This window comes from Pan troglodytes, chromosome 10 (genome assembly GCF_028858775.2).
Source record: "Pan troglodytes isolate AG18354 chromosome 10, NHGRI_mPanTro3-v2.0_pri, whole genome shotgun sequence".
NCBI classification, from domain to species: Eukaryota; Metazoa; Chordata; class Mammalia; order Primates; family Hominidae; genus Pan; species Pan troglodytes.
Window position 1 is genome coordinate 68,458,540 of NC_072408.2, and position 12,614 is coordinate 68,471,153.

The 12,614-nt window shown below is 40.4% G+C and overlaps 1 protein-coding gene across 1 annotated transcript; it reads left to right on the forward strand.

The window, feature by feature from the left end:
• The first annotated feature begins 429 nt into the window (after positions 1-429).
• Positions 430-3,529, forward strand: C12H12orf71 (chromosome 12 C12orf71 homolog). The gene is made up of 3 exons (XM_520810.6): positions 430-579; positions 2,068-2,620; positions 3,121-3,529. Exons 2-3 carry the CDS (start codon positions 2,105-2,107, stop codon positions 3,412-3,414), a joined length of 810 nt encoding a protein of 269 aa, XP_520810.3. The 5' UTR covers positions 430-579; positions 2,068-2,104; the 3' UTR covers positions 3,415-3,529.
• The last annotated feature ends 9,085 nt before the right edge of the window (positions 3,530-12,614 follow it).

Genomic DNA, 12,614 nt, shown 5'->3' on the forward strand with positions numbered 1-12,614 from the left:
GTGAAAAACCTGAGAGTGAGTCACGGCAAACTTTAACTGTAATCTTGTATAATGGAAATGGAGAGAGACAAATATTGGGGAAAGATCTTAAGAAAATTGATGAATCCAATAGGTAGGTCAGATAAGTGTTTCTTGGCTTTCTGCTTTCCATTTGTAAGCATGTCTGTGTGTGTGTATGTATGTGTATGTTTATACCCATGCCCCTTATTTAGAGCTCTAAATCTCCTAAGGACGGGAACCATCTGCCACCTGACAAGAGAGAAGTAAACTCCATGCATTCGTTCTTCTACACTCAAGAGGGATCCTCTTCAGCCTAGGATGGTATGGGCATAGAATATTTTGGAAACAAAGGGATAGATTCTGTGGCTTTCTGTCCCCTTCTTTCCTTTTCTCTTTCCACATTCCTGGCTCTAACTCGGTTCTTTCTGTTGCCATGGTAACCAACAGTCTCAGAACACAGACTTCTGACAGCTGGACTTTTAGCCACTGAGACTCGGGATGTGAAGGATTTCTCGTGTCTCCTTTTTTTGCCTCAGGAGTTAGCAGCACTTCTTCCACGTGGGCAGCCACCAGAGCAGGGTGTGACAGTCTTTTGTTTGTGTGTGTGTGTGTCTGTGTGTGCGCGCATGCACGCGTGCATGCACGTGCACATTCTTCCAGCCCTACTTACTCCGGGGCTTCACAGAAAAAGCTGGACTAAACAGTGTCATCAGACGGTGGGAAGATGGGCATCTAAATACCAAAACCTTCTGGAAAGTAATTTGGTATCAACTACCACAAGACTTTAATATATTTATGGGGTTTGGTCCATTAATCCTACATATAGAAAAATAAGAGACATAGTCAAAGATGTATGGAAAAGCGGGTTTATTACAGATTTATTTAGCATTAATAAGAAGTGGTTAAAAATTGCAGAGTAACCATATATATGTTTGTTGTAGGCTATGGGATAAAATAATTTCAGTTTCAACTATGTCATATCCACATTTACATATATGTATATGTATATGTGGACATATTGTATAAATGTACAGATATGTATATGTGTGTTTATATAAATAGAAAAGATAAGGAAGTCCATCAAAATGTTTTGATAGTTATCATTATCTTTAGAAGGTAGGACTACAGCATATTTATTTCATCTTCATACTTTCCTATATTTTTCCAATTTTATACAATGATCATCCTTTTCTTTTATGATACAAGATCTTACAACCACAGTAGGACAAATGATGAGAAGTGGAGATACTTAGTAGAGAGGATTATAATACAATGAAATAAGTTTTAAAAGGGAGAGGGCTGCCTCTTCTGCCCTTCACTGAGAGATTGTAAAAACTGGATAACACTGGCCAGGCCTGGTGGCTCATGCCAGTAATCCCAGCACTTTGGGAGGCCGAGGCAGGTAGATCACGAGGTCAGATCAAGACCTTTCTGGCTAACATGGTGAAACCCCTTCTCTACTAAAAATACAAAAAATTAGCTGGGCATGGTGGCATGTGCCTGTAGTCCTAGCTACCCGGGAGGCTGAGGCAAGACAATCTCTTGAATCCAGGAGACGGAGGTTGCAGTGAGCTGACATCACACCACTGAACTCCAGCCTGGACAACAGAGCGAGGCTCCATCTCAAAAAAAAAAAAAACAAAAACAAACAAAAACTATTGGATAATACTTCTATCTAAATGGGGTAGTTCTGAATAGAAAAGGGAATGGGGCCGGGTGTGGTGGCTCACACCTATAATCCCAGCACTTTGGAGGCAAAGGTGAGTGGATTACCTGAGGTCAGGAGTTCAAGACCAGCCTGGTCAACATGGTGAAACCCCATCTCTACTAAAAAATACAAAAATTAGCCAGGTGTGGTGGCGTGTGCTTGTAGTCCCAGCTACTCGGGAGGCTGAGGTTGCAGTGAGCCAAGATCGCACCACTGCATTCCAGCCTGGGAGACAGAGTGAGACTTCGTCTCAAAAAAAAAAAAAGAAAAAAGAGAAGGGAATGGATAATGTTTTTGCTTAAGTACTATGATTCTCTTCTCCTTAGTCCCACCTATTTTTTCTTTTTTCTTTTTTGAAGCTTCTCAAGTTGAGAGAGATTTGTGCCTTTGAACTCCATGGCATATTCATCCTCTAACAGTGACATAGAGGACGACAGCTCCAAATCCAATTCCAACCTGAGCCTCTCTGTGGGCTATTTCCCCTGTGAGGACACCCCCTGTGAGGACACAACCTCCTGGGAAGACGCACCTTCCAAGGGTCCTTCCATCCACTTTCTTCCTCCCATCCAAGGGGCATGGGGGACTGAAAGGATAGGGAGACGCATGAAGAGACAAGACCAAATTCAGGATGAACCAGAGCAGTTTTGCAAACTAAGCATCTTCCTGGCCTGGGACGTGGACATTGGCTCTGATAACACAGACTCAAGAGCTAATAGGCTTCTAAATGGAGACAACCTGTGGATAGACAAGTTACCAAAAGAGAGAACAAAACTGTCTGTTGGCAAACTGAATAATCTTGTGCAAGAGTTTCAGATATTTCTAGAAAATCTGAAAGATGATGACGCTGTATTTCCTGAAACTGCTCAGAAAGATTTCCAGCTGTCCAGCGGCTCCCCTCCGGAAATGGTTCAGGTCAGTCATCAAGAACATGATGCTTGTCAAGACCTGCCCAAGTGCAAACCACCAGAAAATAAAGATGTTATGTAGTCTCCACAGACTCCTCTAAGGCTTAAGGGACATGAGCTGGCTGAGGAGAGCAGAGATGCCTCACAGGACAGGAAGGGATAGGCCTGGGTTGAACCACAGAATCTTATGACCACTAGGAGGAGGCAGGTCCCAGGGGGACTGACGTGATACCAGTGGGAGACAACAAGGAAAGGAGTCAGGGTGAAGCTGTAGGGAAAAGACTGGGAATGCTGAGGGAAACAAGAGGGTAGCAAGCAAGGAGAAGGGCTAACTATATCTCCCTCCCCACCAAAAACGTATATGTTTAGTATTGATGAGCATTGAAACTCTGCATTGACACTTGGGCTATTTTTGGTAAAAGGATGTGAGTTCCACAAATGAGTAAATGTTGATTTGGCTGTTGTCATGGTTATTCCTACCTAACACATCCTTCATTTTCGTGGCAGATGATAAGCCAGGCAACCGCCAGCCAAAGGACAAGCGCTCCAGAGATCTCCTCAATCCTGTCAGAGCAACCAGAGAAGGATGACACTCCTTCCCACACACAGGCCCAGTGCTGCCTGAACTTTGGGTGGGCCTTCAGCTGGCTGAGGCAGCGTATCCTCCCCTCTCTGCTGAGGAGGGATCACCCTGTGAATGCCACCAAGAGTCCCCATCGGTCAGCACCAACGAAAAGACTCTTTCACAGAGGCAAGAGAATTCAACCTCAAGAAACCCTTGAATTAGGACATCCCATATAGACAGATTTTTAAACTTTTTGGAAAGTTTAAAATAACCCATAATAAGGATTCCATTAATAATCCCCATCAGTTTGTTTTTTCCTCAATAAAAAAAATAAATGCTCTTGTCACCCCACATCTTCCTCTCCCAGCACACCATCTTGACTCACATTTCAAGCATATGTGGGCCAGGCGCAGTGGCTCACACCTGTAATCCCAGCGCTTTGGGAGGCTGCGGCAGGCAGGTGGATCACCTGAGGTCAGGAGTTTGAGACCAGCCAGGCCAACATGGCAAAACCCCATCTTTACTAAAAATACAAAAATTAGCTTGGCGTGGTGGGGGGCGCCTATAATCCCAGCTACCCAGGAGGCTGAGGCAGGAGAATCGCTTGAACCTGGGGGCAGAAGTTGCAGTGAGCTGAGATCACACCACTTCACTCCAGCCTAGGCAAAAGAGCAAAACTCTATCTCAAAAAAATAAATTAATTAATTAATTAATTAAAATTAAAGAAAAATTTAAAAAAAGAAAAGAAAGTATATGTGTTGTCTAGAAGACAAATTTATTCTCAGGAAATTTTAAGTAGTATTATGCTTCCTAAACTGAAGTATTCTTTTTCTCTCCTCTCATCCATTCTTACTGTATTTTACCCTAGTTTATCTATTTTATGTGTTTTAACCTATTTTATCATTAACCCAAATCCCCATTTTCAGTAGGCAGCAGCGTGACCCATCAGATTCCTGCGGTGGCAGGATGATTTGGCTTGAACTCGCAGGGCTTGAGTGAGTGGCAGTGGGTATTGAGTCACTGAGGAAATTAATTTCAATTTCAGGAGATCGGACAGCAGTTCTGATATTCTCTGGGTACTTGACAGGTTCTAGCATGTGTTGCCTTGGCTGTAGTAGTGGCCCACTTAGGAGCAATGTGACGACTGTGAACACTTCTTAACCACTCTAAGTCTAGCTGTCTTCATTCAAAAGATGTGGAAGATAATAATACATACCTCACAGGGTTAGTGTGAGAGTTTATGAGGTAACACAAGCACTTGATAAATATTATTACTGTTGTTGCAAGTAGACATTCTCCTGAGGAACTCTCCAGACAGCTTGTTCAAGGGATATCCAAGAGTGAGAGTTAATTAACAGTCAATTCTCATTGAAACATTTCCCACACAGAGCAGTATTTACCAAAAGTTCAGGGTTTTCAGCAAATCTTAACCAAATCCTCTCCCAACCCATTCCATTCTGTCCTCTGAAACTCCTTTGCAATTGTCATTGAACGTTCCACTAAATGTCAACTTCTTTGAGGAAGGCTGCCCTCAGCCTTCTTGTCCTGACTCTTACCTCCCCAGCATCTCTACCATCCTCCTCATTCAACCACAGGTTCACTCAACGTCCTCTTTCTTCTGCTGGCACTACCATCCTGTGTGACCTTCAGAGTTTATGTGGCAAAGCATATGACTCTTCAGTTTCAAATTCCTTCCTTTCCTCAATTTCAATTCCGTATCCCTCTCCTTCCTCTCTTCTTCCTTCCTTCTACAAATATTTAACAAATAGGAGTGCCAGATACTTTTCAAGCTTGCCAAAAAAACAAAAACACCTCCAATCTTTAGGCTCAAGCAACTTATTTAAGACATAAGGTCAGGCAAACATATGATTATAAAGGGTATGAGTGATAATACTCTATAGTGAGTAAACGCTGAGTTCTAATGAAAAAAATAACCCATTCAGCATGGGGGGGTTGGTTGTAAAAGGTTTCCTGTATGAGATTCTTTGAGTTACAAATGAGATTATTTAAGGTGGAGGACTTTAACTGACTTTAATTAGTATGGAATGGAGGTATGAGATCTTGACTGGTTAAAAATGCATGTGAAAGACAGTGTGGTGAATATGGCCCAGGAAAGACAGTACAGTAGGAGGGAGGAGATAAAAAATAGGGCCCTTTTAGGAATATATGCTCAAGGTCACACCCCAAGGCCTCTCACTTCGTCCGCCTCCCTGAGGACACCTGCCCAACCCACAACTCAGTTGAACACACTCCCCCACCTTTGCCTGCTCTTTGACTTCACCAAGATTTGGAGTCCTATCACCACACCTGTTCCCTGACTTATATCCGTTTCTGTCTAGATCCAACCCATACACCTCCTTCCCAAACTTGGCATTTCTACCACATCTAGTAACATCTGCCATGTTGCCCTTCTCCCAAACCTTTCTAAAATCTATACTCACCAAGTTCCCCAAGGGGACCCTCTTGCTCCTCACTGCAGCCAACACACAAAACCATAGGGATTTCCCTCTGCATTCCCTGACTGCCTGGGAAACTCATCCTTAAAGATCCTGCTCTAGGGTTTCTATGGGACTATATTGATCCCTCAGGTAAAGGATCATGACCCTCCTTTAGCTGTCCCCTAGTCCCTGCCCTGCCACCTTCTTGCCATGACCTGTACTTTTCAGCTCTCTTTATAGATCTATTTTACCTGTAGACTGTGAGCTCTCAAGGACAAGCACCAGGTCTTAGTTCCTTTTTATTTCAAATCCTAACACAGTGGGCCAGTTGCGGTGGCTCACACCTGTAATCCCAGCACTTTGGGAGGCCGAGGTGGGTAGATCACTTGAGGTCAGGAGTTTGAGACCAGCCTGGGCAACATGGTGAAATGTTGTCTCTACTAAAAATACGAAATTAGCCATGTGTGGTGGCAGGTGCCTGTAATCCCAGATACTCAGGAGGCTGAGGTAGGAGGATCATTTGAACCCAGGAGACAGAGGTTGCAGGGAGCTGAGATACCACCATTGCATTCCAGCCTGGGCGATGGAGCGAGACTCCATCTCAAAAAAAACAATGAAAAACCGAAATCCTAACACAGTGTTTAGTACTGAGTAATCTAGCTCTCTTTATGTAATTCTTTAAATGTTTTTAATACATCCTGTCTATATAATTTTTAAAAAGTCAAATACAACAGCTTAAAGAGTTGCTATTCTTTAAGTCAAAAGTGACTGGTCAGTAGGATCAAGAATAGGAATGAAAAGGGAGGCAGACAAGAAGAGAAGATGGCCATCAAGTAGACATCAAGTGAGATGGCAACCTATCGATTGAGAAATCTAGTAAGACTAAAGGAATTTAGAAACTAAATTGAAAATGTAATCAAACAAATATACCTGGAGCCTTACTGTTGCTTTAGACTAGACACTATGATAAGCCTGAAAGATGACATATCTTACTCTCAAGAGACTTGAAACTAGTTTTATTATTTTAATCCTTAGTCTAGTTATTAAGCTCTAAGAAAAACTCAACCAAAATACTTTAGAAGACTGTCTACACTGAATAAGATGCACTGTTCTTTAGTAAGATTTCTGGCAAACTTGTGTTTATTCATCAGTGTTTTATAAACCTGCTTGGCAGGTATGAACCTGTCCCTAAAATTTAAGCAGTGTGCTTTGCAAGTCTTTACAATAAAGTAAGCTTTCCATACCCTTTGAGGTTGACTGTCATGCTATATATTAGAAAGCAGGACAAAGTATTTTAAAATAGGAAATAATCTCAGTATCTCTTCATTATAGTTTCAAATATGTTATCAGCCAGGCACGGTGGCTCATGCCTATAATCTCAGCACTTTGGGAGGCCAAGGCTCAAGGATCACTTGAGCCCAGGAGATTGAGACTAGCAAATTCACGGCTCAAGAGGATGCATGGGTCCAAGTCTAACTGGCCACAAGAATAGTGTCTAAAATCCTCTTATGAAACAAAAGAAAAATGAAGTAAATTATAAACGATTTCCTGGAGAGTGCTAAAGTCCTTACACCAATAATAAAAAACAATTTTGTTGACTTAAAGGGAACAGTTCATTGCTTCAAAAATATGTCTCCTCATTATAAATTGCAAGTGGGAGAACTTACATAGCATGTAGGACACCACCAATTTCAAGATGGATGGGTGGGTTTTATATTGCAATGCCTGGAGTCAATCTTTTCCTGCTACCTACTAATACCTCAAACAAATAGAATAACGCTGTACTTTCAGAAGTGAAATAAGATCTTCATCAGATAACACTCACTAAGTGAGCCAGTCCTGAGCAGAATGAGTAAAAAGCCTCAGGACAAATTCCTCCAAAGCATTATTAGCCTAGATCAAGAAGTACCAAGACAAAACAATTTCTGCTTTATCCCACCTTTCAAAGGAATTCCATGGTTTTAATGCCCATTTGATTTCAATATAATATGCTTTATAAGGAACTACTTCTAAGACATTTTCAAATGGTATGGTATACATCATAGCTTTTCAGATTGTGGCACTGAAAGAAAATTCATCTCATTAGTACTGAATTCTCTCAGTCCAAAAGAAAATCAGAATGGCAATTTATTTAGTTTTCCCTCATCTGCATCAATAAAGATAATTTTAAGTACAAATCTCTAAAATAAAGAGCTCTCATTCTAAGATACAGGTTTCCTGCGTACCTACTTAGAAAGGAAAAGAAAACCCTTCAAACATCTTCATAGTTAATGTGTGTTTGGATAGTTGTTTTTAAGTTTCACTTTCATCAGTCCTTCTGTCATGCATCTTTGGGGACAAGATTTTCCCCAAGCAGAACATGGGGATGGAAAGGAGAATTTTTCTTCAGTAAAATGACTTTAGAAATCAAGTTAGTACCATATTGCAACCAGAAACTTAATAATTGATTCATATAAGGATCAAAAATAGATGCTAAAACCATTGGGTGAATCACTGTCAGGGAAAAAAACATGCACATGCTCTCTAAGATCACCCCACAGGTGCCTTCTTAGTTATCAAGAGGATTAGGCACCTTTACAATGGAAAGGTCTGGTCAACACCAACTTAGCCAAGTGATTAAACTTAGCCTAGCTAATATCATGCACCTTCTGAAAAGAAGCAATGTATACTTGCTAGCAATGTTTAATTTGAATCTAATTATGAGGACACCAACAGTTAGATGAATCTAGACAACAGGACATTTTACCAGACAACTGTCTTTGACTTTTAAAACATGTTAACATCATAAAACTCAAAATAAAACACAAAAAAGACAGGGAGACAAAAGAGTTCATAAAAGAGATGAAAGAAACATGACAACCAATTGCTCTTTGTAATTTTTTTTTTTTTTTGAGATAGAGTCTTGCTCTGTTGCCCAGGCTGGAGTGCAGCGGCACAATCTCGGCTCACTGCAAGCTCCGCCTCCCAGGTTCACGCCATTCTCCTGCCTCAGCCTCCCGAGTAGCTGGGACTACAGGCACCCGCCACAACACCCCGCTAATTTTTTGTATTTTCAGTAGAGACGGGGTTTCACCTTGTTAGCCAGGATGGTCTCGATCTCCTGACCTTGTGATCCACCCGCCTCGGCCTCCCAAAGTGCTGGGATTACAGGCATGTGCCATCACACCCGGCTAATTTTGTATTTTTAGTAGAGATGGGGTTTCTCCATGTTGGTCAGGCTGGTCTCGAACTCCTGACCTCAGGTGATCCGCCCACCTTGGCCTCCTAAAGTGCTGGGATTACAGGCGTGAGCCATTTTTGACGGAATCTTTGATCAAAACCAAAAGCAAAACAAAAACTATGGTAAAGGGCATTTTTTTTTTCTGAATGTGGAGTGTACCTTAGATAATATGATTGAATATTTGCTGGGTATAATGAGAATATACGGCTATGTAGGTGAATGTCCTGGGTTCTTAGGAAATTTAGGCTGAAATATTTAAGGATAGAAGTGTCATGATATCTGCAACTTACTTTCAATTAGTCCAGGAAAAAAGAGAGAAAGAGAAAATGAGAAAGCAAAGATGGGGAAAATATAAAAAAAAGTTCTAGTAAGTAGGTAGTATAGATCTCTATTAATTATATCTGCTATATTTGTATGACAGTAATAGCTTATGAGGTATATATATATATTTAAAACATCAAACATTTACTCTAAACAAAACTTAGATAATAATTTGATTTCTCAAGCAACATAAACTGGGCAATTCTTTAATCTAGATTCATTCATTCATCCTGGCACCTGCCTTTGGGTTCACAGCTGGCTGCAAAGAATTTTCAGTCTCACAGATTGGTAAATATTCATCCTTCAAGTCCTAACTATAAAAAGCCAAATTGGTTCAGTTGAAAGCAGACTAGCATCGAGGTATTTTTCCAGAACATGTAAGATTTCAGGAGTTTATCTAGCTTTTGCTGAGATTAAAAAGAATAATTTTTGCCAAATGGGGAGGTAGGTCCTCTGTCCTTTGAAATTTTTGCAAGTTTCAAAGCCTGAATATCTCATGTCTACCTTCAAAACATAGTAAATTTCTGTTTCTCACAAATCAAGAACAGCCTGACACTTATAATGATAATAATTTCTTCAAATTGTTTTGATGTTTTCTTTTATTTTGAGCAGTGACAGATTGTTCTGCTTCTTCCAAACTAACAAGAACAGGCATAGTCACTATATGCAGTATTGTGCATTCTGGGGGACTTCTGAGAGTGAGAGTGTGCTCTATACAGTCTTTTGTTGTTGCTGAGACAGAGTCTCACTCTGTAGCCTAGGCTGGGGTGCAGTGGCATGATCTCTGCTCACTGCAACCTCCACCTCCTGGGTTCAAGCGATTCTCATGCCTCAGTGTCCCAAGTAGCTGGGACTACAGGCATGCACAACCACACAGGCTAATTTTTACATTTTTAGTAGAGACAGGGTTTCACCATGTTGGCCAGGCTGGTCTCAAAATCATAGCCTCAAGGAGTTGGTTTTTTGAAAAGATTAACAAAATAGATAGACCGTTAGCCAGACTAATAATGAAGAAAAGAGAGAACAATCAAATAGATATAACAAAAAATGATAAAGGGTATATCGCCACTGATCCCACAAAAATACAAACTACCATCAGAGAATACCATAAACACCTCTACACAAATAAACTAGAAGATCTAGAAGAAATGGATAAATTCCTGGACACTTACACCCTCCCAAGACTAAGCCAGGAAAAAGTCGATCCCTGAATAGACCAATAACAAGTTCTGAAATTGAGGCAGTAATTAATAGCCTACCAACCAAAAAAGCCCAGGACCAGATGGATTCACAGCCAAATTCTACCAGAGGTACAAAGAGGAGGTGGTACCATTCCTTCTGAAACTATTCCAAACAGCAGAAAATGAGGGACTCCTCCCTAACTCATTTTATGAGGCCAGCATCATCCTGATACCAAAACCTGGCAGACACACACACACACACACACACACACACACACACACCAATTCAGGCCAATATCCCTGATGAACATCAATGCAAAAATCCTAATAAAATACTGGCAAACCAAATCCAACAGCAAATCAAAAGCTTATCCATGATGAAGTCGGCTTCATCCCTGGGATGCAAGGCTGGTTCAACACATGCAAATCAATAAACATAATCCATCACTTAAACAGAACCAACGACAAAAGCCACATGATTATCTCAATAGTTGCAGAAAAGGCCTTCGATAAAATTCAACATCCCTTCATGCTAAAAACTCTCAACGAAGTAGGTATTGTTGGAACATATCTCAAAATAATAGGAGCTATTTATGACAAACCCATAGCCAGTATCATACTGAACGGGCAAAAGCTGGAAGTATTCCCTTTGAAAACTGGCACAAGACAAGGATGCCCTCTCTCACCACTCCTATTCAACATAGTACTGGAAGTTCTGGCCAGAGCAATCAGGCAAGAGAAAGAAATAAAGGGTATTCAAACAGGAAAAGAGGAAGTCAAAATGTCTGTTTGCAGATGACATGACTGCATATTTAGAAAACCCCATTGTCTCAGCCCAAAAACTCCTTAAGCTGATAAACAATTTCAGCAAAGTCTCAGGATACAAAATCAATGTACAAAAACCACAAGCATTCCTATACAACAAAAATAGACAAGCAGAGAACCAAATCATGAGTGAACTCTCTCTTATTCACAATTGCTACAAAGAAAACAAAATACCTAGGAATACAACTTACAAGGGACATGAAGGACCTCTTCAAGGAGAATTACAAACCACTGATCAAGGAAATAAGAGAGGACATAAACAAATGGAAAAAAATATCCATGCTCATGGATAGGAAGAATCAATATCATGAAAATGGCCATATTGCCCAAAGTAATTTATAGATTCAATGCCATCCCCATCAAGCTACCATTGACTTTCCTCACAGAACTAGATAAAAAAAAACTACTTTAAATTTCATATGGAACCAAAATAGAGTCTGTATAGCCAAGACAATTCTAAGCAAAAAGAACAAAGATGGAGGCATCACACTACCTGACTTCAAACTATACTACAAGGTTACAGTAACCAAAACAGCATGGTACTGGTACCAAAACAGATACTCAGACCAACGGAACAGAACAGAGGCCTCAGAAATAACACCACACATCTACAATCACCTGATCTTTGACAAATCTGACAAAAACAAGCAATGGGGAAAGGATTCCCTATTTAATACATAGTGCTGGAAAAACTGGCTACCCATATGCAGAAAACAGAAACTGGACCCCTTCCTTACACCTTATACAAAAATTAACTCAAGATGGATTAAAGACTTAAACGTAAGACCTAAAAATATAAAAACCCTAGAAGAAAACCTAGGCAGTACCATTCAGGACATAGGCATGGGCAAAGACTTAATGAATAAAACACCAAAAGCAATTACAACAAAAGCCAAAATTGACAAATGGGATCTAATTAAACTAAAGAGCTTCTGCTCAGCAAAAGAAACTATCATCAGAGTGTACAGGCAACCTACAGAATGGGAGAAAATTTTTGCAATCTATCCATCTGACAAAGGGCTAATATCCACATTCTACAAGAAACTTAAACAAATTTACAAGAAAAAAAACAAACAACCCCATCAAAAAGTGGACGAAGGATATGAACAGACACTTCTCAAAAGAAGACATTTATGTGGCCAACAAATATATGAAAAAAAGCTCATCATCACTGGTCATTAGAGAAATGCAAATTAAAACCACAATAAGATACCATCGCACGCCAGTTAGAATGGCGATCATTAAAAAGTCTGGAAATGACAGATGCTGGAGAGGATGTGGAGAAATAGGAACATTTTTACACTGTTGGTGGGAGTGTAAATTAGTTCAACCATTGTGGAAGACAGTGTGGTGATTCCTCAAGGATCTAGAACCAGAAATACCATTTGACCCAGCAATCCCATTACTGGGTATATACCCAAAGGATTATAAATCATTCTACTATAAAGACA